The sequence below is a fragment of the Phascolarctos cinereus genome, unplaced genomic scaffold, assembly GCF_003287225.1.
Source record: "Phascolarctos cinereus isolate Bilbo 61053 unplaced genomic scaffold, phaCin_HiC Scaffold_3;HRSCAF=262, whole genome shotgun sequence".
Taxonomy (NCBI): Eukaryota; Metazoa; Chordata; class Mammalia; order Diprotodontia; family Phascolarctidae; genus Phascolarctos; species Phascolarctos cinereus.
In genome coordinates, this window is record NW_027555736.1 from 104,824,005 (window position 1) to 104,850,171 (window position 26,167).

Genomic DNA, 26,167 nt, shown 5'->3' on the forward strand with positions numbered 1-26,167 from the left:
GAAGAATCATTTGTTGCCTAAGTACTCTGTGCCCTCACTGAGCTAATGAAAAGTATTGAAAGTACTGATCTTATTAAACCTTTTTATACCAAAAAAAGAGGCATAATTAGAGGACTTATCTTGGCACTAGAAGGATTGAAGTTCAACTCTTGCCCCCTAACACACACTAGTTAGGTGTCCGTGGGCAAGTCATTTAACATCTCATTTAGAGGCACTTGATAGCACAGTATGTAAGAACACTGGACCTGGAGTCAGAAAGACCTGAGTTCAAAGCTGACTTCAAACACTAAGGAGCTGTGTGACACTGGGCAAGTCATTTAATTTCTGCCTCAGTTTCCTTAATTGTAATATGGGGCTAATAACAGTACAGGGTTGCTATAGAAAAGTTCCTAAAACAGTGCCTAGCACATAATGTTATATAAATGTTCATCCACTTCCCTTCTCTTTTCCCTTTCTTCCCCTTCCCTTTTGTTCTCCCCTATCAACGCTCCAGGCAATGGTCTAATGCTATATATTTTAGACAGTGGTGGTTCATCTGTATTAGTTGGAGGGAATTTATTAGGATCTCCCTGTAGTAATTAAATCCCAGGTCCAGATACTCTTTCCTCCACCAAAAGAGGAGTCTAGAAACCTCAGAGGAACCCAAGGTGTACTTCCTTCACAACAGCCTGAAGCCTCACTCTCCACACACTCCACATTCCCCTTCACCTACCGCTTGCTTCAGGTAAAAATATTGCTAGTAATGGCTCTGATAAGGTTTGTTTAATTCTGGTAGGAGGAAAAAAAAACCTATCTGACAATTAGAGTTATCCAGAAATGGAGTGGAGTGCCTCAGGAGGTCATGGGCTCCCTCCATTGGAGGTATGTAGCAAAGTCAGGAGGACCACTTATCAGCTCTGCTCTTTTAGCTCAGGTATGGCTTGCACTAGATATATGCTGAGGCTTCTTCCAATTCTGAAATTGTGTATTATGCCTCTGTATGTACTTGTAGAAACTAAGGGTAACTTTTAAATGAAACCACATGGGGACTTTGATAAAATATTTAGAAGTACACTTAGACTGCTGAATCCACCACCAGACTCTAGAGTCTCACTATTACAGCTCTTCCTCCTACACAGGCGATGCCCATATTGGCTGTGTCTATATGTCATCACTACAGGTTAAAATGAGGCTAATCACATTAACAGTAATAATAATAACTCATATTTATATGGCACTTTAAGGTTTACAAAATACTTTCCTCACAACAATAATTGGGCTACAAGAGCCTAGACAAGGTCAAAGAATTGATTTGCTAGTCTTACTGAATTGCCTGAATCCAGCTGTGCTTTAGATATGGGGCAGACAGCCCTGCAGCAGTTCTGTATACCACAAAAGACTAGACAGCCCTTCTCATTTCAGTGTCAGAGTCTGCCAAACACTAAATGAATCCTAGGGAAAATGGTGAAGGTAGCAGTGTTGGTTTGGGGACCTCTGAACTCTCTTCTCAGAGATATCCTTCCCAACCACTCAACCATCACACTCACACAAACTCAGATACCCAGTATGCTCTTGTTTTCAGGACAGCCTTTTATATCTCAGTGCAAATGCCTGATAATTCCCTTTACCCAAGACCTTTCTTCTAGCTGGGGAACAAAATATTCTTTTCCTTTTGCAAGGAACTTTAGATTTCACCATGACTTTTTTTTATTGTGAAATGTCCAGTATATGGCCTTGGACCAGTTGGTACTTAATACTCATTGAATGAATGGATGGATGATTGACTATCACCAAACAAGACCTAGAAAGAATTTCCTAGGAATCAGATACTAAAAGAATTTTCTAATTAACACAACATATTATTATACCTTTTCTTGAATGGATTTCACTGTTTTTGTTCTGTTTTGTTGGTTTGTTTTGTCTACATATGATCTCAATCCACCAACTGAGTAGTCTTTTCCCAAGTTCAAATAAATGGTAACCGTATAAATCAATCCACAAGTACATTTTTTGTGAAAGACCCTGTGCTAAGTGGGGACAGAAAAGGATCAGATACAGTTCCTGAATATACAACTCAGCAAGCAAGAATTTTAAATGTAAAAAGATAATAACATGTAGCACATAAACAGAGTAATCTGTATGATGTCTCTCCACAGGAAAAGGTTAGTATGCTGATTTCCTGGAGAGCTGCGATGATACACAAGGAAAGTGTCTTGAAATTGTGGATCATGTATAGACATTGTCAGTGTCCATCTTCTTACTTATATTTGTAATCTCTAGCACTTTGACACAGTAGAAACATCATAAATGCTTATGCCTGCCTGCTAACCATGTGGTGAATGGAGGATTACTTGACTGGCTAGGGGGCATCCAAAAGGCCGTAGCCAGCTTCCACCATGTCTCTCTATCATCACACCTTTTGGATGATCTCTTCCTGAAGAAATATCCCAAGACCCCAAGAAATAGGCCTCGACTCTTGGCCTTTTCCATTCTAGGTGAAAGGAGTGGTTTCTTGATGATGTGGTGAGTTTAGAGAGGTCCAGGAAGTCTCCTGGAATTCTAGAATCCTGAAGGTACTTCCATAGCCTGGTGTCCTTGGCTGAGTTTTATAGCCATCCCAGCCTCAATGCTGGGAGCAATAAGGAGCAAAGAGTGACCTTGTAGACCCAGCACGGTAGAAGCTGAGTTCAGGGCTCTCCTGGCAATTATCCCAAATCTGGATATGAACTTCAGGAAACCAATGCTGTATAGAAACTGAACTCAGTTGAGCCTAACCTCTCCAGAGACCAAGCTGATATAGGGGAGATTAAGCCTCTGAGGTGCTGGAGGAAATAGGGGTATGTTTGTTCTTGCTATAATTTAAAGTAAACACTCCATAAAAAACTAATTGATAAGTGGTTAAATGGAACTGTCACTGGCCCCTAACAATGAGGGGAAGGGAATATAGCTACTTGTGGCTGAGTCAAGAGTAGGAGGGAAAAGTCACCTCAAAGATTAACTCAGTTTCTAAGGTACTTGAGTGTTAACTAACTGCTTTCCTTACCATAACCTTGTGAAGGGGATGTTATCAGTATAATCATTCCCATTTTGTAGGTAGGAAAATAAAGGCTTGGCTCAAATGAATTCAAAGATTTGGCCAGGGTCACATTGTAAGTGTTGGAGGTAGGATTCAAACCCAGGTCTTTCTGGATTCTAAATCTAGTGCTCTTCTACTGTACCATCTAGACTCTCATCAATCAATCAATATTATGGGAACTCAAAGGAAAAGAGAGCTCCACTGAGCCTGATCACTTGATCAAAGGAAAGTTTCAAAGAAAAGGTGTGACTTGATCTGGGTTTTAAAGGATGACTAAGATTTGAGTACTTGAGTGGGGGGAATGAGAAAGGTGGAGATTCTTCAGAGAATGGGGGGAAATGGCATCAGGGAAGGCATGGGAACACCAATGAATCACCTTCATGAGGTGAGACCAGCTTAGTTAGAGAAGATAACTTATTTAGGGGAGTGATACGAGAGAGAAAAATTGGAAAGGAAAGTCAGGGCAGACTGCCAAAGGCTTTAAATCACAGCCTAATAAGTTAGGGATCTATCCAATAGTACAATATAGGATACATAGTGATTCCTAAGTAGTAAGCTGCTACTTACTCCCTGTATGACCCGAGGAAAGATATTTGATCTCCTTGTACCTCAGTTTCCTCAACTGTAAAATTAAAGGATTGGACTAGAATCAGGGGTGGCGAACCTGGGGCTCCAGCACACATGTGGCCCTCTAGGTCCTCAAGTACACCCCTTCAATTGAGTGGATTCAGTCAAAGGGCCACACTTGAATTAGAGGGCCACATGTAGCATGGAGGACACAAGTTCCCCACCCTTGGACATGAAATCCCTCCAAAATGAAAATAAATAATACTATAGCTACTAAACTTCACACTGTTCCTAATTAAATAAGCCAAAATGGCCACTTCTTCTTTACCCCTCCGTCAAAGCACTAACCTACCATGTTTGCACAGGGAAAAAAACAGTATTTTTAGGGGGGTTTAGAATGGGATAATTTTGAGCAAAGGCATTCATAATATATTATGAGCAGTGGGAGGATAGAAGGGAAGCCTGTACATTCTAGTACTTTTCCAGAAAGAAATTTTTGTGTATGCTCAAAGATGTGGTTAGCCCTTAACTGAACTGGCCAGGCCTCCATTCTATATTGTCATCTTTTCAAATTTGTTATTTTTGCTTGCAGAGTTTGATGGAACTTTTTAAATTCAGGAACTTTGTTTCATTTTCTGTGCACCCTTCAGTACCTACCACAGGGTCTTTCTCATAGTAGGATAAACAACTTTTAGCCATATTTTCTAATGGTTCAACCCCATCATCATGAAGTCTTCACAGAATGCCCTTAAATTCCAAAACTCTAGCCCATAATTGATTTTTTTAAATGACCTATAATAAAATAAAGTGGCATTTTAAACCCAAGAATGTGAACAGTCCCTCAGAATAAGATAAAACCTCTTTGCCTCTCCACCGTTGTTATGGATAATTAGTGTTCTCTCCAGTGATAAGTGGTCTTTTCCTGACCTCTAGAGAAAGATGCATTCATTCCCTCATTCAAACTCTTTCTCTCCATAGCCATGAGATGAGCCTTACCAGGAAATTCCAGATGGTAGGCACCTCCCCCTCCATGTATCACTAATCAAATGTCATATACTTACCTGAATGAAAACATATTCATCCTGGACCACCAATGAACTGATGTCAATGGAGCGTGCAAAGGGCCCACTCTTGGTGGTTTCTGAACACTCCTGGATACGGCAGGTGAGATAGTGGGCATCTGAAATGGAAGATGGAGAAGTACATTGTAATATATATATAATATACATATATATATATATATATATATATATATGTATCAAAACAAAATAGAAAGAAAAATGACCTTATTCAGCAATTTCCACGTAACTTCTACCCTAACCCAAGGTAAAGATTGGTGTAAAAAGAGGACAATATCACAATTCTCTTCTGTTGCACTGAATGGGTTTAAAGTGCTGAGAAAGAGGGTAGGTGAGGAGAGGTGGGGTGAGGGGAATCAGCAAGATGAGGCTCCTCCTGTAGCTGTTACATAGAAAGCACTAAAATTCTAAAGCAAAGAGGTTAGCAAACAAATCCATTCAAGGTTAATGCTACTCATCCTGAAGAGGCAGGGAGGGTAGGGATACTAAATGAATGAATTAGAAATCCATCGTTCCATTTTGAGAAGTCATTTTTTACTAGTAATGAGGCAGAGAGAGCTGAAGGGGCAAAAAGCTCAGAATAAGCCAAATACAGCCTTTACTGGGAGAAATCAAAAGCAGTTTCTCCTTGACATGGAGGTGGTTAGAAGAGGAAGGATTTGGAGTTAAGGGTATGACGTTAAGAAGACAACAGAATGCACCTGGTAAGTAGTCAGAAGAGACTGGATCAAATGGTAAGGGGCTTGTGGGAAACAGAATAAATCCAGAATCTGGATACCATTAGAATTTAGTGACAAAGACATTTAACTTTTACCTAGGAGTGTATCTTTCTTTAAAATATCCCCTTGCTTATATGTAATGCTGTTTATATTTAGAAACTAGAGAATGACCTATAGCTTGTATTATTGTAATATTAAAAAAAACCTTTGAATTTAAATGCATGAACAACTCAAATGTTTGCTGTATACCTGCTTTTCTCATTTTCCACATATGAAAAAATATCCTAATCTTTTGACCTATGTTACAATAATCAAGCATCAGTGCTCAACCAGTGGATATTACCCAAATTGCAATATAGCACCTAGGAGAAAATAATCAGCTCCAATGATATAATCATATTGTAGCCTTTAAGAGCTGAAAAGGAACTCTAAGATGATCAAATTTAACCCATACCTGAGATGTCTTGATTTGTGAGTCCATGAATGCAAACTCACCTAGCCAACGATATAAGGCCATTTTTGAAATTGCCATACAGCTGTATATCCTAGTTATGTTTCTCTCTATCTTGGCTCCATGGGTTAAAATCCTTACCCTCCCTCTGTATACATTTTCTCCCTCTTGTTTTAGGCACAGTAATCAAGTCAACAGTATCATTCCTTTTTTGGAAACAGCATGTCAATCAATTTTATTATGGATCCCTGTGGATCCCACCATTCCTGTGGATCTTCAGACTCAAGAAAAACATGAAAAGCTAAACATGAAAGAGAAGTCATAAGGAACTTAATAAGGTTAAACTGTGTATCTTTCTATATGGGAAAAAGATATCTGTATCTTCTAAGAACTTATCAGGGGAATTAGAAAGATTTTACATGGAAAAAGAGAGTAAGAATTGATTACGTTGGGATGAATCTTTAAAAAATGATAGGGGACAAAGAGGAATGTGCGAGAGAAGAGAGCAGAGAGATGAAGAATGAGAAAAATTATGTCACCTAAAAGAGGCACTCAAGGAAGAGCTTTTACAGCATGGGAGGTGGGGAGAGGCAGATAACGCTTTAATCTCATTTGAATCTAAATTGGTTCAAAAAGGGAATACACACATATACACATGTGTGCATATGTACACATATGCACATAGAGAGATATACATATATACATATACACAAATACACAAATACAATTGGTAATAGAAATTTATCTTACCAGAGAAGTAGATAAGAAAAGGGGGAGAGGGGTTTGACAAAAGAGAGGGCAGATAAAAGATGGTAGAGGTCAGAAGCAAAACACATTTTAGAGGAGGGACAGGAGAGAGAGAGAGAGAGAGAGAGAGAGAGAGAGAGAGAGAGAGAGAGAGAGAGAGAGAGAGAGAGAGAAGGATGAACAAATAAGATGGAGGGAAATGCACAGTTAGTAATCACAGTCGTGAGTTTGAATGGCATGAACTCACCCATAAAATGGAAGCAACTAGCAGAATGGATTAGAAACTAGAATGCAACAATATGTTGTTTACAAAAAACACACTTGAAAGAGAGAGACACTCAAAGTTATAATATGGGGTTGGAGCAGAATGAATTATGCTTCAGCTGAGGCCCCCCCCAAAAAAAAAGCACAGTCATCATCATATCAAAGTAAAACCAAAAAAAAACATTAATTAAAAGGGATAAGCAAGAAAATTATATCTTGCTAAAAAGGAACCATAGACAAGTAACAGCAATAGTAAATACATATGCATCAAATGACATAGCATCCAGATTCTTAAAAGAAAAAATTAAATGAATTATAAGAGGAAATAGTCAGTAAAACTCTACTAGTGTGGGACTTCAACTTTCCCCTCAGAGAAGCTAGATAAATCTAACCATAAAATAAACAATAAAGAAGTCAAGGAGATGAATAGAATTTTAGAAAAAATAGATATACTAAACCTCAGGAGAAAACTAAATGGGAACAGAAAAAAAGTATATTTTTTTCTCAGCTATATACGGCACCTCAAAAAAAAAAACTGACCATGAATTAGGACACAAAATGTCACAACCAAATGCAGAAAAGCAGAAATACTAAAAGCACTCTTTTCAGACCATAATTCAATAAAAAATTACATTTAATAAAGGTCATGGAAGGATAGATTAAAAGCTAACTGGAAATTAAATAATCTAATCCTAAAGAATGATTGGGTCAAAGAAGAAATCATAGAAACGATCGATAATTTCATTAAAGAGAGTAACAATGGTGAGATAACATTCGAAAATTTCTGTAAAGTAGCCGTGTCACTCTGGGCAAGTCACTTAACCTCTGATTGCCTGACAAAAGGATCCACTGGAGAAGAAAATGGCAAACCACTTCAGTATCTTTGCCAAGAAAAATGCCAAGGACAGTTGGTCCATGGAGTCATGAAGAGTCAGACACAACTGATTAGCTGAATAACGCAACATTTAGCATTTTAAGAAAAGTTCCATTGATTTCTAAGATTTCTAGAGTTTCTAATGGGAGCGTTGTATTTTATCAAAAGGCTATTTCTATATCTGTCATGTAATTATATGATTTTTGTTGTTATTGCTACTGATATTGTACTAATCAGAAATTTTATATCTATAGATGTATGTGTAAATGGGGGGGGAAGAGACAGAGAGAACAGATCAATTAATTGGACACGTGATTAAAAAACTAGAGAAAGAAGAAATTAACAATTCCCAATTAAATACCAAAGTGGCAATCCTGCAAATCTAATGAGAGATTAATAAAATTGAAAGTAAAAAAAAAAAACTAATGAGTAAAACTAAGAGCTAGTTTAGTTAAAAACAAACAAACAAATAAACAATAAAAGGGATAAACTCATTGGTTACTTTGGTTAAAAAAAAGAAAGAAGAAAGTCAAATTGGTAGTATCAAAAATTAAAAGGGTGAAGGCACCACCAATGAAGATGAAATAAAAGCAAATATTAGGAGTTATTTTGCCCAATTACAAGCCAGTAAAACTGACAATCTAAGTGAAGTGGATGAATATTTACATAAATTGCCCAGATTAATAGAAAAGGAAATAGAACACTTAAATAATCTTATCTCATAAAAAGAAATTGAACAACTTATTACTTACCATAAAAAAAAATCCTAAGTCCAGATAGGTGTATAAATTAATTCTACCAAATATTTAAGGAACAATTAATCCAAATACTATGTAAACTATTTGGAAAAAAATAGAAAAATAAGGAGCCCTACAAAATTTCTTTCATGTCACAAACATGGTTTTGATACCTAAACCAGGGAGAGCAAAAACAGAAAAAAAAATAACTATGGAACTATTTCTTTAATGAATATTGAGGCAAAAATTTTAAACAAAATACTAAAAAGGAGACTATGACAAGGTAGAATTTATACCACAAATACAGGGCTACTTCAACATTGGAAAACTATCAGCATAACTGACAATATCAGTAGCAATAACAACAAAAGTCATATAATTATATCAACAGATATAGAAATAGCCTTTTGATAAAATACAACACTCCTATTAGAAACTCTAGAAATCTTAGAAATCAATGAAACTTTTCTTAAAATGCTAAATGTTGCATTATTCAGTTAATCAGTTGTGTCTGACTCTTCATGACTCCATGGACCAACTGTCCTTGGCATTTTTCTTGGCAAAGATACTGAAGTGGTTTGCCATTTTCTTCTCCAGTGGATCCTTTTGTCAGGCAATCAGAGGTTAAGTGACTTGCCCAGAGTTACACAGCTAGTGTCTGAAGTGTCTGAGGCTGGATTTGAACATGAGTCTCCCTGACTCCAGACCAAGTGCTCTATCTATTGAGTCACCAGCTGCCTCTAAAAATGGTAAGTATTATTCTTCTAAAACCAAGAGCAAGCATTATTTGTAATAGGGATAAACGTGAATCCTTTTCAGTAAGATCAGGAATGAAGTAAGGATATCTATTATCATCACTATTATTCAATAGCATACTAGAAATGCTAGCTATAGCAATAAGACAAGAAAAAGAAATTGAAGGAATAAAAATAGGCAATGAAGAAACATCACTCTTTGCAGATGATATGAGACAAACCCAGGGACTGTATGAACACAAATATGAAACAGTTTTCATACAAATAAAGACAGATGTAGAGAAATGAGAAAATATTAATTGCTTATGGGAAGGTCAAGCCGAACTAATAAAAAATGAAAGTTCTACCTATTAATTTACTCATTCAGTGGCATACCAATCAAACTACCAAAGAATAACTTTCTAGAGCTAGAAAAAATAGTACCAAATTTACCTAGCATATCCAGGCATATCAAGGGAATCAATGAAAAAAAAATGTTAAGGAAGGTAGCCTAGCAGTACCAGCTTTCAAACAATATTCCAAAGCAGTAATTATCAAAACAAGCTGGTACTGGCTAAGAAATAGGACAGTGCGATCAGTGGACTCGATCAGGTATAGACTTGTTACTATTCAGTTGTTTCAGTCATGTCTAACTCTTCATTACCCCATTTGGGGCTTTCTGGGCAAAGATACTAGAGTGGCTTGCCATTTCCTTCTCCAGCCATTTTTACAGGTGAGGAAACTGAGGCAAAGAGGGCTAAGGGACTTGCCCAGAGTAACAAAGCTAGCAAGTGTCTGAGGCTAGATTTGAACTCAAAAACATAAGTCTTCCTGACTGTAGGCCCAGTACTCTATACACTGTGCCACCTAGCTAGATATACAACACACAGTAGTAAATGACCATAGTAATTCAGAGTTTGACAAATTGAAAGATTCAAGTATTGGGGTAAGAACTCACTATTTGACAAAAATTGCTGAGAAAACTGGAAAACAGTTTGGCAGAAACTAGACATAGACCAGTATCTCACACCATATACCAAAGTAAGGTCAAAATGAATAAATGCTTTTGATATAAAGAGTGATATCATAAGTAAATTAAAAGAGCATGGAAAAATGTACCTGTCAGATCTATGGATAAGGGAAAAGTTTATGACTAAACAAGTAGAGGAGATTACAGGAAGATAATTTTGATTAAATGAAATTAAAAAGCTTTTGCACAAACAAAGATTATATAGCCAAAATCAGAAGGAAAGTAGGAAACTGGGGATAAAGTTTCTGCAACAAGTTTATCTGATACAGGCTTCATTTCTCAAATATATAGGGAACTAAGCCAAATTTATAAAAATGAATCATTCCCCAATTGATAAATGATCAAAGGATTTGGACAGGCAGTTTTTAGAAGAAGGAATCAAAGCTATCAACTGCCACATGAAAAAATGCTCTAAATCATTAATGATTAGAGAAATGTAAATTAAAATAACTCTGAGATACCACTTCACACCTGTCTGATTGGTTAACATGACAGAAAAGGAAAATAGTAAATGCTGAAGTTATTGTGGAAAAATTGGGATACTAATGCATTACTATTGAGTTGTGAACTAGTCCAACAATTCTGAAGAACAATTTGAAACTATGACCAAAGAACTATAAAAACGTGTATACCTTGTGCATACCAGTGATGCCACTACTAGGTCTATATCCTAAAGAGATCAAAGAAAAGGGAAAATGACTTACTTGTACAAAATATTTATAGCAGCTCTTTTTTTTGGTGGTAAAGAATTGAAAATGAGGGAATGTACATCAAATTGGAAAAGGAGAAACAGGTTGTTTAATATGATTGGTGTGGAATACTATCATACTATAAGAAATGACAAGCAGCTGCTTTTGGAAAAAACTAGGAATATTTACATGAACTCATGCAAAGTGAAGTGAACAGAACCAGAAGAACACTGCACACAGTAACAGCAATATTATAAGGATGATCAGTTGTGAAAGACTTAGCTACTCTGATCCAGACAATGATCCAAGACAATTCCAAAGGACCCGTGATGATAATTGCTATCGACCTCCAGAGAGAAAACTAATGAACTCTGAATGCAGAATGAAGAATATTTTCTTTTATTTTTTTCCTTTTTATTGTTTTATTTTGTTTATGTTTTGTTTTGTAATATGGCTAACATGGAAATATGTTTGCCATGATCTCACATGTATAACTGAAATCAAAGTGCTTGCCTTCTTAAAGAGCGGAGTGGGAGGAAGGGAGAGAATTTGGAGCTCGAATTTTCTAAAATGATTGTTAAAAATATGTTTACATGTAATTGGGAAATATTTAACAAAATAAATAAAAAGAATATAAAAAAAGACACTTACCAAAATGGCAAAGAGAAACAGTAAAAAAATATCTTCTTAAAAACATAGAAACATAAAAACACTCACTCACAAATACACCTAGATCAGCAGGGAGAGGAGGCATTCAATGAGGTCGTAGGCAGAGAGGGACACATACAGGAACATGTGTGATCAAGGTATGTGTGATGAGGGGCAACTCACACCTTCGATCTGCAGGGCTGCAGGGCCATGAATATCTTTACATTGCTCCTATCGAACTACTCACCTCTGCCTCATAATTTCCCCTAGACTATGTTCCATTAGATGTGGTCCTGTTAGACATTCTTAGATGCTCTAAATATTCTGATGGGCTAGGGTCAATGCCAGACACTGCTTGAACATAGTCTCTAGTGCTTCCAATGTATGAAGCCTTTACTATTCTGTATTTATAAAATTGATTTTTAAGACTCAAGTGTAAGAGTTCAAGTTCATCCCTGTTCAACTTCATCTTATTAGATTCAATTCAAGTCTTCAACAAATGATTCTTACATACGAACAATGTGCTACATGCTAGGCATATAAAGACAAAAACATAGTCCTTGTCCTCTAGGAGCTTACATTCGAGGGGGAGAGAAAGATACATCACATGTATACAATTAAATTAATACGAAGTATATACCACATAATTTCAAGAGGAAACAAGTGCTAATAAATGGCGGGATCAAAAAAGACCTGTTGTAGAATATGGCTATGGAGTTGGGATTTGAAGGAAGAGAAGGATTTTATGTAGTAGATGTGAGGAGGGAACACATTTCATGCAGTCAGGGATATTTGTGAAAACACAAAGAAGGGTAAGCCTGGAAAGACAGATGGGAGCCAGATTATGGAAGACCTTAATGTCAAGCTGGGGATTTTGTATTTTATCCTAGAAGCAAAAGAACCATGGAATATTTTTAGTGAGAATTGGAAAAAAGGGATTTGTGTGTATGTGCATGCATGCATGATTATGTGATATGGTTAGTTTTGTGTTTAAGGAATAACAAATTTGGTGGCTATGTAGAAAATGGATTAGAGAAGAAAAGAAATGAAGGTAGAAATATTAGTTAGGAAGTTCCAGCAACAGAGTAGGTGAAGTTGATAAGAACTTAAAATATAGTATAGACTATATGAGTAGATAAAAGAGGATAGATACGAGATAAATTGTGGACATGATATTTTGGAAGTAAGATAGATCAAAGTTGAATATGGAAAGCAAAGGAAAGAAAAGAGTCAAGAAAGACTCCAGGGTGATGAACCTTGGTGAATGGAAGGATGGAGATCCCATCAATAAAAATGGGAGAGTTTGGAGAATTATGTGTTTAGGAGAAAAATATGAAGAGTTCTTTTCTACCCAAGGTACTGGAGGTCTTGCCACAGTGAGGTAGAGTCCTAAAAAGTAAAAGTACTAAGAAATATAAACTAGAAGTGAGCAACCTAAGAGATCATCTACTGACAAGGAAGAAATTAAAATCAAGAGGTATGAAGTGAATTGCTGAAAGTCATACAGGTCATTGGATCATCTATTTAGGTCTTCAAGGGACTTTCAAGTTCATCAAATCCAACTCTCTCATTTTTCAGATGAGGAAACTGAAGCTCCCAGAGGATAAATGATTTGCCCAGGGTCCCATACCTAGTAGGTGCCTGACGTCTGACTGGAATTCAGGTCTTCCTGACTCTAAATCTAACGCTTTATCGTGACACTAGGTCTCTTACCTCCTAGTGCCGTGTTCTTTTCACTGCAAATGGCTGCCACTTGTTTCTACAGCTCAGTCACATGCAGTCTCATAAATCCAACCACTGAGTAGAAAGAAGCTATCTGTCCTGTGTAGTAAATGACAGAGCTCAACAATTCAGGCAGTAGTTGGGAGTCAGGTTATTTCTCAACTCTTAGCAAGTGGGCTCGACATTTATGCCAGACAGAGAAAAGAGAAGCTTTTCAACAAATCAGAGCTGGAAAATCGACCTCTTCTTTCCTTTCATCTAAAGCCATCCCTTCTCATCCCCAATGACATTTGGTATTAGTACCAAATGTTAGCACTTAGTGGTATACCGTCATCATTATTTACCTTCTCTGGGCCTCAGTCTCCTCCTTGGTAAGATAAGTGGATTGGCTAGAATGATCTCTAAGGTCTGTCTCAACTCAGTATTCTGTGATTCTAACTTTTCAAGAATACCACCACATTCCACAAATTCACCATAATCATATCAATATAGTAGTGTTCTTTGTTCTGTTTGTTTATCCCCTATCTTTTGAGTCATTTTTCAGTCCTCTCCAACTTTGCGGTTTTCTTAGCAAAGATACCTGGGGTGGTTTGCCATTTCCTCTGCCAGCTCATTTTACAGAGCAGGAACTGAGGCAGACAGGGTTAAGTGACTTGTCCAGGATCACAGAACTAGTAAGTGTCTGAGGCCAGATTTGAATTCAGTAAGAGGAGTCTTCCTGACTCCAGACCCAGACTGTATCAACTATACCCCCTCATATAAGTACTTACATATTTAAGTAAGTACTTATGTAAGTATAGGATTATTATCATGCCTATGTAGGGCAGAGCCCCTTCCTTTTGTCTTCTCCGTGGATCATAACACAAGGTTGAGCATACAGAGAGCACTCAATAAAGATATGTCAGTTGATGGACTGGTGTCTCCCTGGAAGGATAGCACTCATACTTCTCACACCAATTAGATTCTTTTTTTATTTTCACCTTTAGACTGATTTATTCTATAGCCACTTAAAATATCATCCCACAAAGGACAATATGCACAGCTGGGATAGGTGTACACAACACAAAGGCATTTACTATTCGTTGTACCCACTGAATGATAACTTGACTGATGAAATTTCTTAAAATTTACCAAACAAAAAAATGCTGAATAAGAGAAGGGGAATATCTCAGTGTGGTTTGTTCTTTTCAATTTGCTTTTTAAAAAAAAAATGAGGGGGGGAATGTCCTGTTTTCCCCCAAACTAGTAATAAGCAAGAACTACACACAGCAGTATGGTTGTTAAGACATTTCTCAAAGTCTTTGCAAATTAGTCCAAGATGGGAATGGGAGGGCGAGGAAATCAATAGAGAAGTATTACTATGGACACCATAATAAACAACAAATTCAGATAATTTAAAATAAAAAAGGGAAAAGGGAGGCAAGAGGCAGCATTTCAACAGCAAAGTGTTCAATAAAAAAGTATATTTGTAAAGGGATAAATACAACAAATTTGGGGGAGGGTAGAAAAATGGATCAGTAAAATGAATGAAGGCATCACAGAAAACATGGCATAGTCATTCTAGAAGTAATTACATGTTCCAAGTTCTGAAACTGTCCAGAATAACTTTGGTTCTTCTGAATTTATATCTTTGAATACTGGAATTGAGGTGATATTTCCACAATGGTAGCAATAATTGGGAGCTGACCATACTGTCACCAGCTTTTCAACAACTGTAAATTTATTGCCTTCCCACTTGTACTTCACATTGCACTTTATTCTAGCCCTCTAAAACGTACTTATTGTTTGATGTTGTTTCACTATGTGTGTGTGTGTTTTGTATTCAGTTATTGGACTATCATCCCCATAAAGGCAAGGATGTATTTTGCCTGTATTTTGAGTCTTCCCAAGAGCTTAATTCAGTTCTTAGCATGCAGTAGGTATTTGATAAATGTCTCTTGAAGTGAAATGAAGCTATCCCAGAAGATAGCTAGAAAGAATATGATAGGTATATGAAAATGCAAACTTTTCATAGGATACCAAGTCAATTCAGTCAACAAGCATTTATTAAACATTTACTATGTGTCAGGCACTGTGCTAAGCACTGGGAATATAAATATAAGCTTACATTCTAATGGGGTAAGGAAATACATAAAAGAAAGCTGAAAAGGGGAAAGAGAGTGAACATACCCAAGTGAACATATCATGTGGGGGCATAGTAACAAACGTCCTATGGAGATAAACCATCAGTGTAGCCTAACATTTGAGATAACTGCTGCCTAGTCCCTGATGCACACAGCCAAAACAACAGAATCACTGCAAAGGTTTTCAGGTAGATCCATCAGTCATTCACACAGCCAGGGAGTAGATCATGGCTGATCATTTCAGCCCAAAGCTATAGTCCAAACGATCATATAACATTCATTATATAACATTTGTAAAGCATCTGTTGTACGAAAGGCATTATGCTACAGGGTGCAATTGCAAAAATGGTAGAGAAAACGTTTCAAATATTAAAAATATACAGCGCCTTGCCCTCAGTGAGTTTATAGTCTAGGAGGGGTGATAAAATATGAGTACAGAATGACATAACAAAACAACAAAACATAACACAAATACAAATACAGTAAGCAACTGCATGTAGATATGACTTGGGATGGCTTCATATCACAGGTGCTTAGAAAGAATAACACTGAGCAGACAAAACAACAAACCTGATTCCCAAAAGACCAAGATAGCAGCCATGACTCCTGGGATAATAAATCTCAATGAGCACTTTTTTGCCTCGGCCTGAAAGAAGACTTATGCTGAAAGTCACTGGTTTATCTGAATGTACATCATAACCTCATACTCTCAGGGCAAAGAAGTTGCAAGGGTGCAAGCTGCTTAGATACATGTGGGACAAATGCTGTCTATCCCCTGGGAATGGTCTCAGACCCACATAGCCTAAATAGTTAGCTCTTTGGAAAAAGAAAAAGAAAAGAAAAGCTATAGTGAATACATACAAATAAACCTCATGTTGATGTGACAACTGGTTTTTTCCCTACTGGGAAGTATGTCACCACAAGGGCTTTATACTAATAATCAAACCTTCTCATCGAAGGACACCTGATTATTGCTGGAAAAAAGGTACATTGCTTCCCCTCCTATTCACTCTTTGGTTTCTTATTCGCCCATTTTAAGAACACAATTAAGTACATTTGGAGCTCCCAAACAAAGCCGACATTTACCTAACCCTGGGCCAGTTGAGATGGAAGATTGTTCCACTCCAGCCCTACTTCTTGGCTCATGAGCAGTACCCCAGTATGAAATGAGAGGCCTAATCTAAAAGGAGAACCAAATTAAAATGACTAGTTCAAATACCATTTATGAATGAAGGAAATGTTACCTTTCTTTGAGCTAACATTTTGGAAGTCTCAACCCTTGTATTCTGAAAAACACATGAAGGGGATAATAAGCTCCACAGTACCTAAAGATTAGTGAGAATACCAGACTATGGGTCAATGGGAAAGTCACTGGCAAGGCCTGGAAGCAAGGCAGAAATGGCATGGCTTGCATGTAGTAGGCATTTAGTATATGAAAAGGGCTAGAATGGAAGGAATTTTACTTTCTCCATAATTCAAATACTCCATTTGTTCATATATTCAAAAAAGATATTTTTTACCAACTCACCTCAGAGACCAACTTGTCTAACCTCTACCAGGATAAGAACTCTTCCTATGGTACACCCAACAAATGGTCCTCCAGAGGTCTTTGCTTGAAAACCTCCAGTGAAGCACAACCCACAAAACTCCAGAACCATACCCTTTTGCTTTCGGACAGCTCTAATGTTGCCTACAAGATGTATGTGATCACAAGATACATGAAACATATCCCTTGCCCTCCAGAAAATTATCTGGGTCAAGTCATAAATATGAAACCTTTAAATAATAAAAATAAGGTCTCCCCACCCCATGACCTCATATAATATGCTACTTGAACTTCCCTTATGAAGTTATCATTAGGGACAGAGGGCTAGAAGCTAAACTTCCTGTGTTATTCACAGCCTTAATGAGTTGCCTAGATAAAGTACTGAGAGATAAATTTCTCCAATGCACAATTAAGGTCCTCCATAGCCAAGATCCAACCTACTCTTCCAACCTGATTTCATATTATTTCCTTTATATATTCCATGCTCTATCCCATGAACCCTGCCAAAAGGGCAGGTCAATCAATGATTTAGCTTAATTAGATAATATGACTATTGAAAAGATAGATTAGAATAGGAGCAGAGCAGATATTTGATTTCATCAGGAACACAGGAATGAAAGAAATCAGTTTTCAATGGACTGCTCCCCACATAATGGAGACAAAATTGAAAAATAAGCAGAAATGAGCAGAACCCAAGACATTTCTTATGGATTCAAAATCTCTACTTTACTCTGGCTATTTATTTGGGTTATACTAGCCATAAGTTCTGCCTGTCCAACTAGACTTTAAACTTCTTGAGGGCAAAGGCCCTGTCTGATTCCCCTATGCAGAGCTATAATTAGGAAATTTTGTATTCCAGGTTGAGATGTGGCAGAAGTGCAGAGGGCATTATAACCACAAAAGTGGTCATGTTTGGAAAGAGACATCTCATCTCCTAAAGAATCTAGTTCCCATACCTACAGGGATTGGGCTGGGTGGTAAGGGAGGGAAGTGACTCTAGGAGAGGGGAAGCATAGTAAAGGAAACTTGGCTCTAGTGATCCAGACCCAGAGAAGATCAAAAGGCAATTCAGAGGAGTGTCAGTTGCCACAGGGAAGAAATTCATCCTGCTTAAATATCAGTTGGACAAAGTCTCAGTCACCTAATCCTATTTATGACTCTGCCTCTATGATCTCAGAAGCTGACAGCGATCTGTCCCTCAGTGACCTCTTAACAGTCTGTAGTTCAGTTATATACTCATTATATAACAGATTTTATATATGCATGTTTTATGGACTGTATTAGATTATAAACTCTTTGAGGGCGGGTCCTTCGTAAAAAACAATCAGACCAGTGCCCTTCTATAGTTCTTTATACATACTAAAGTGCTAAATAAGTGTTGGGGGGGGGCGGGCAGCTAGGTGGCACAGTGGATAGCACTCCAGCCTTGAAGTCAGGAGGACCTGAGTTCAAATCTGGCCTCAGACACTTGACACTTACTAGCTGTATGACCCTGGGCAAGTCACTCAACCCCAACTGCCTTACCAAAAAGCAAAAAAAAAAAAGTGTTTTGGGGATAAACAAATGCTTCTGTGAATGTTCAAATCACTTATTATTAAAAGAGGGATAGCATAGCTCCTTTGCCTAGTCTATAGATTCTCCTCATTGTATGGACCAGTAGGAGGGAATTCACATTACTCTCTTTACCGCACTACCCACTCCTTCCCAATAGACACAGCTCTTCCCTGCATTCATCTCATGGAAGTTACGTAAGGAAAGAAATCTAGATTCACGTTTCAGCTAGTTCCCTTGGGTGTGGTTATAAATTTTCCAACCTGAGGTACTAGAAGCAGAATGTACTCTGATGTTTAGAAAGGGACATAAGACATAATAATAAGATGTAATAAGACATGTGGAAAGTGGAGGTAATCCGGAGAGAGCTCAGTAACCATATTTGGTAGGGTAATCAGCAGCTATGAAAGCAAAATGGCTTCTGCCGTCATATCTGCAGGAAAGGAAAGCCTTCTCTGTGAAAAGTCAAAAACATCTAGTTCAACTTTTCTTTTTACGGATTGGGACACTGAGACCTAGAGAGAGCTGGTGACTTAGCCAATGTTACATACAGAATAAGAAGTAGAATGCAGATCGCTTGATTCCCAACTGAGAGTCATTCACTTACATAAAAGCTCCCAAAATTCATTCACCTCCCTCATCCCCCAAAATAAACAACAGCCTCAAAAGCAGCTAGATAAGGGAATGGCAGTACCATCTCAACCTTGTGATCAAGGACAGTTAAGGCATCCCCCAATAAGGTAGAGATGCTCATGCCTCCACTTCTATATTCAGCTCAGTCCTCTTCCCCAAGGAATTGGTGGTCCCTTGTCTCTAAAGACCACCTGCAGGCTCAGTCGGAGACACCTTCCCCTCCCCACCTTTATGTCTCCCTAGCTCAGCCTTTCTAGCCCATCTGGCTGCCAGGTTAGCCAAGCCCTATGCCACAAGTGGAAAGAAGTCAGAAATGCAGGAAGAGGCTCCTAATAAGCCATTTCAATAAAGGCATGATGTTCAGGGCTGGGAAGTGGAACCACTGAACAGAGAAATGATATATTATTTGTACAGTGTTTAGCAACATTCCTTACACATAGTAGGTACTATATAAAAACTATTGTTATTGTTATTACTCTTTTTTATTACTATTATGATCATTCTAAATGGGGGAGAAAACACATGCATACCCACACGCATTGCTTTCCTTCCCTCTCCCCACCCACCCTGATGTGACATAGGCCTGAGCTATAAGAGGCAGTAGAAGGAAGCAAGGTAAATTCTCCACTGTTTAGGTTCATCATTTAGCAATGAATAAATTCATTCAGGATTGGATATTTTAAAAAAATGAAGCAGACTTCCCTTCCTCTAGGGACTGAGACTGAGTCTGTCACAGGGGCATAGTTGAATGAGGGCAGGGACTTAGTGCAATATAATGGAAGTCTGATTTAATACAGTAAATCCTACATTCTTGAGCAAGAAAACCAAAAACAAACAGGTTCACATTGCCTGCTACCATTATAAAAGTACAATAGGTATCACTTGGGGAAAACATAGTTTTATATCATCAGGGTGCATAGCAGGGAATTCTGAATAAAGCAATCTCTAGTTAATGAGGTTTTGATGTATGAAAAGGTTATGATGCCTCTATGGTTATGAGACCCACTCCATTTCCCCAGGATCTTGTTAATGTATTCATTATCTGTAAGTCTGATACTCAGGCAGTTGGAACATATTTTTAGCCTATGTAGAATAGGTAATAAAATTTAAATAGGACAGAAAAGTAAAAGTCTGAACTGAGATTCAAAAAATCAATGGCAAAAATATAGGAGGAGGAGGAGGAGTGGGAGCTGGCATTGGCAGCAACAGCACTGGTTTTCACTTGGAGCAGGGGCCTGGCACAGCACTGTGCTTCCCTTCCCCCTGTTACCCACTCCCTTGATGAGGCCTTGTCTTTCCCCAGCCGTCCTTGCAGCTCCCTCCAGCACTAGTCCATCATCATGATGTTCTCAAGCCTTTGGGGCACCGGTCCTCACTGAGCCCACAGGAGGTGACCACATCCTGAAGCCAATATGCCTGAACAAGCATGCTGCTTTGTGCCCTTATTACAAACATCTGGTGGATAACATATTCCCTGAAGGATCTAAAAGACGGTCTTGTAAAAGCTGATATGGAGAAACTGACGTTTTATGTTGTGGCTGCCCCAGAAAAACTCGATCAAATTGGTTCGTACTTGGCTGACAGACTGAGCAGATATGTTGTCTGACACTGGTCAGGGTATGTTTTAATTGCTATGGAGGCGTTGAACCAGTTGCTAATGGCTTGCCATTCTCAAAGCACCAAGCCATTTGTAGAAAGCTTTCTGCATATGGTAGCAAAGCTGCCGGAGTCAAGAGTACCAAAACTAAAAGTTCTTGGAACTCATTCTTTTGTCAAATTTGCAAATATTGAAGAGGACACACCCTCTTAATTACAGACATTATGACTTTTTTGTTTCTCAATTCAGTGCCATGTGTTGTTCCTGTCCTGGTGATCCAGAAACAAGGACAGAAATCCACATAGCTGGGATCCAAGGAATTCAGGGTATGGTTTGCAAAACAGTTAATGATAAGTTGCAGCCAACTATATGGGAATCAAGCATATGTGCAAAAATTGTTCCATCTCTGTTATTTAACATGCAAAAAACAAAGAATATTGACAGTCCAATGCATCCTCCTTCCTCTCCTTCTGGAGGTGACAAGGAGGAAAACCCTGCTGTGTTGGCTGAAAACTGTTTTGGAGAATTACTAGACCAAGCAACATATAAGAATAGGAATAATCCTGTTTGACCAGTTGTTGGACATTTAGATCATCAATGAATCTGCAGGGCACTGCTTTCAAATTATAACCTATTCCATTCAGACACAGTATTACCATGTGATTCAAGAGACCCTAGGACATCTTGATGCTCAAAAAAAAAAAGATTCTCCATGCATTTGAGCAGAAATTGTTCAGGTTCTATTAAAAGCAGTTGCCATTGCTCCTAAAGGATCTGTAGGCCCCATGGGACTGAAAGTACTTAACACTTTTTCTCAGTGTTGAATTTGCTGGGGCAGCTAGGTAGTACAGTGCATAGAGTGCTGGCCCTGGATTCAAGAGGACCTGAGTTCATATCTGGCCTCAGCTACTTACTAGCTGTATGGCGCTGGGCAAGTTAATTAACCCTGTTTGTCTCAGTTCCCCATCTATAAAATGAGCTGGAGAAGGAAATGGCAAATCCTTCTAGTATCTTTGCCAAGAAAACCCCAAATGGGGTCACAGAGAGTCAGACACAACTGAAATGACTCAATAATGACACTGATTTTGAAGCTGGGTAGTGTCAACATGAGCACAATCACCAAAGACAACGACAAAAAGATTGTGCAGAATGGTATTATTCAAAAAACAGAGAAACCTGGGAAGACTTGTATGAACTGATGCAGAATGAAATGAGCAGAACCAGGAGACCGCCGTACCCAATTAAAGCAATGCTTTCTACCTCCAGAGAGGGAACTAATGAACTCTGAATGCAGATTGAATCATACTTTTTAAACTTTCTTTATTTTTATTGTTTTATTTTGCTCATATTTTCTTTTGCAACATGGCCAATATAGAAATATATTTGGCATGACCTCACATGCATAATTGAAATCAAAATGTCTGTCCTCTCAAGGAGGAGGGAGGGACAGGAAGGAGGGATTAGAACTGGGAACTCAAAATTTTAAAAAATTATTATTAAAAATCTTATATGTAATTGGGAAATATTTAATGAAATGAATAATAATATTTTTAAAGTACAGGATGAGGTAATTAGAAGGGTGATCATAGGGAAAGAAGTTACCTTAAAATAAGGTCATTAAAGTTTATAGGGACTTTAAGCTCTATTTGGACCAACATAGTGATGTAGTTGTTTTTTTAAAAAGAAATGTCATTTGGTACTGTATTAAGTTGTAGACAGAGTTTTTCCTTATCCCAGGATTGCTTATACCAATGAAATCACAGGTCCTTGATCTATCCCTAATGTGTCTAAATTGAGGAAGGCAAGAAAGTAATTGAACTCTGTACCAGTCAGATCGTATCTGGATATATTCTGGATATAATTCCAATTCTGAGTGTTACATTTTCTAAGGTATATTAGAAAAATAAACATACAAGAGAGGAGAAAAAAGGATTTTGATAGTCTCAAAACTATGCCATATTAATTCATTCAACAAATATTTTGTCATTCAATAAGTGTTTATTATTGAATGAATTCATGCAACACACAAAATGTTTAAGAAAATAGAGATATTTAGTCTGAAGAAGAAAGTAGAGGAGAGGGAGGATGATCATCATTTCATATTTTGGGGCTTTCATGTAGGCAAAGAAGAGACATCCTACATGACTCCAGAAAGCAGAACAAGGATCACTGGAAGCTAAAGTATGGAAGATTTCAACTCAATATAAAGATGACGTTTCTAACAATAACGAAGCAGCCTGCCTCGTTGGAGAGTGAGCTCTGTCGCTAAAAGTGTTCATAAGCAAATGGATGATATATCCTGTTAGAAGATTCTTGAATAGACTAGGTCAGTTAGCCTAACTCTGTAATCCTATGATGCTGAGATTCCACAATTTAACAATTCTATGAACACAGTATCACCATCAATTCACCTGTCACACCACGAATCAAGACAAAAAAAAAAAACATTAATCAAGTGCCTATTATGTACCAGACACTGTTCTAAGAGCCAGGGCTAGAGAGAAAGGCAAAAGACAGTTCCTGCTCTAAAGAAGCCCACAGTCTAAGGAAGGAGACTACAGGCAGATAACTATATACAAATAAGATAGATATACAGGAGAAACTGGAGATAATATCAGGGGAAAGGTCATAAAATTTAAGGGGGATTGGGAAAGATTTCACAGAGAAGGTCAAATGTTTAAATGGGCTTTGAAGGAAGCCAGGGAAGCCAGAAGGTGGAGATGAGGCAGGTAAGAAGTCCAGGGATTAGGGATATCCAGTGAAAATGCATGAAGTTGGGAGATAGGGAATATTGTGTAAGGAACAAGAATGGAGGCCAGCATCACTGGGCTGAAGACTGTGTAAGGGGGGAATGAGCTATCAGAAGATTGAAAGTGAAGCAGATTAGGAAGGGCTTTTAATGCCAAGGAGATGATTTTATATTTGATCCTGGAGGTCACCAGGAGCCACTGGAGTTTACTGACTAGGTGAGTAATATGGTCAGACCTATACTTGAGGAAGATTGATTTTACCACTAAGTGGATGACAGACTAGAGTGGGGAAAGACTCCAGGCAGGTAGACAAATTAGAAGGCTAGTACAATAGCCTTGGTGTGATTTGCATCAAGGTGGTGGCAGGGTCAGAGAAGAGGAGGAGGCACATATAAGAGATGTTAGAATTGGAGGAGATGAGAGAGGGGCTAAGGGATGGAGGACTGCATCTAGTTTAAGAGCCTGAGTGATAGTGACGATGGTTGTCTTTCAACTGTAAAAGAAGTCAGAAAGAGGGGCAAAAGAGAAGTTACCGGGGGCGGGGGGAGCTGTTTCAACTTGCATATACATCTCCAAACTGGTATCATCTTCAGTATGGTGTTGAAACAGTAGAATTCTACGTGAAAAGATCATGTGTAGATAGTCGGGAAAATGCCTATTTCATGATAACGGAGGAGCTGGGTAATTCCGCCTGCAGGCCTATATCTTTGATTTGTTCACTGTATTTACTTTGGAGGAGGAAACCACTAGTAGTGTGCTTTATTTAATATTAAAAATGTGTTTCTGAGTTACATATATAAGTGTCCCTAAGTAAGATCACTTTGACAAAAAAATCTCATCTCTATTATGTTATTTCCACAAAAATAATTATTATTAGATTGCAAATTTCTTGAGGGGGCATAGGTGTGTTTGGATATTGCTTTAAACCTCTAAAAGATGACCAGATAACTGATCTCTCCCATTACATCATGTATCTGTGCCAAGCTTGTGACATTTTCTAAATTCCTAATCTATTTTTTTCTTTCTCTGTTGTATACTTTACAGGTAATATCACTTTTAAGTTGGTCTCTATCAAACTTCACCCACAACCTCTCCACTAGTTTTTATCTTTTAGGTTTTTTTTCTCACAAGAATTTAGTTATTACAATGCCACTCTACCTACCTTTTTACTTATCCTACTGTTTTTGTAAAAGGTATACCCTTCCAGAACAATATTCCAGTCATGGGGCTTATACCATTACGGCCTGGTGATATCTTTGAGGTCAAATACGCCCTTTGTTTTAAGCCTACCTCTCCTTACATTTTTCCCAGACTCTGTGAACTTGTGTATAAACTTCTGAGGCCATGAAGTTTATTGCTGGTTAATCTTCTGGAATTTTGTTTCTTATAAATTTCTCTGACTTCTTCCTACATTGGAGATACTATTAATTGTTTACTGTACCTAGTGTGGTACGTGTGTAATTTTCTCCCTTCCTCTGCCTTTTCAGCTTTAATAACTGATGAATTTAATTTAACTAAGGCATTAAAACTTGCCCTAACTATAATAAAGCAAAACACTGCTGTAACAAGATTTGATCTCTGGAGACAAAAATCATCTCTGGCCTCTGACTTATGGATAGGAGCTCAATTTGGAACCTTCAAAATTCAAGCCAATGAGAAAAAGGTTGCTATGGTACTTTAGAGACATGCTGGCCCCTCAAAACATGAAAGCTATACCAGAGCTTTGGGGTTTTAATATAGCCTCATTGTCCCTTTAGCCCCTGTATGCCTCGGTACCTCCAAGAACAGTGTAAGTGGTTCAGCTTCGCCCCACCCTCACCCTAAGAGTTTATGGGACAAGGGGGATTTATAGGAGAAGGGTGAAAAGTAGAGTGAAGGGAATTGGTTTACAAAGATTCAATAGTCCCAGCCTTCTGAAATACATAATTTAAGTGTTTATAGTCTGGATATTGGTCATTCTGGAATGTACCTTGCAAATTACGTGGATACACAGTACATAGGTACTATGTCCTATGGGACATAATTTTCTCTAATACTGTGTTTTCATAGAATCAATTAACAATGCTAAGTAGGATGTGCTTGTATACTTATTTTTAGGTAGTTATGGGCTACATTAAATACTCTTGCTCTCATTTAGCAAATAACCAGGAATGTAGGATTCACTTGCCCCTAAGAAAAGTGGGATACCTGCTGCCCCATGGCAAAAGTAATTTGGAATCTGAGGTCTCTTTCACAACAGCCCTATACAAGAGGAGGTCGTCTACTCTTTACTTTCCACAACTACTTCCAGACCCTCCTTCTTGAGCTGTCACTTAGCAACCTCTGCTCCTTTCAGGCTAACACCATCATTCTATATAACCTTATTCACATCTGCATTGTTGTCATTTGCCAGCTTCTGGGTCATTTCCCTCCTTTCTCAAGGGGTTCATTATCTAGATCAGTCTTATCTATTCCAACCCCTACCTTCATCCTTGGTGATTTCAGTATTTACAATGATGTAAAGCTCAGTAACCAGGCCTCTCATTTCATTAGCGTCCTCAACTCCCCCAACATTCCACCTCAACTACTAATAGAAACAATGATAACTTAGACTTCATGCTGTCACCCCAAACAATTCTATCCCCATGATCTTGACCTCTGATATTCCCATG

General features: G+C 38.0%; 1 protein-coding gene and 1 pseudogene across 1 annotated transcript in view; one reads left to right on the plus strand and one right to left on the minus strand.

Annotated features, from left to right (window-relative positions):
• The window catches only part of SORCS3 (sortilin related VPS10 domain containing receptor 3), a 670,210-nt gene that overhangs the window by 155,979 nt on the left and 488,064 nt on the right, over window positions 1-26,167 (minus strand). The window contains exon 7 of the mRNA XM_020987979.2: window positions 4,684-4,802. Coding sequence (XP_020843638.1) covers window positions 4,684-4,802 — 119 coding nt within the window. The remainder of the gene's footprint in view (window positions 1-4,683; window positions 4,803-26,167) is intronic.
• On the plus strand, window positions 5,375-21,965 carry LOC144456219 (protein EFR3 homolog A pseudogene; annotated as a pseudogene).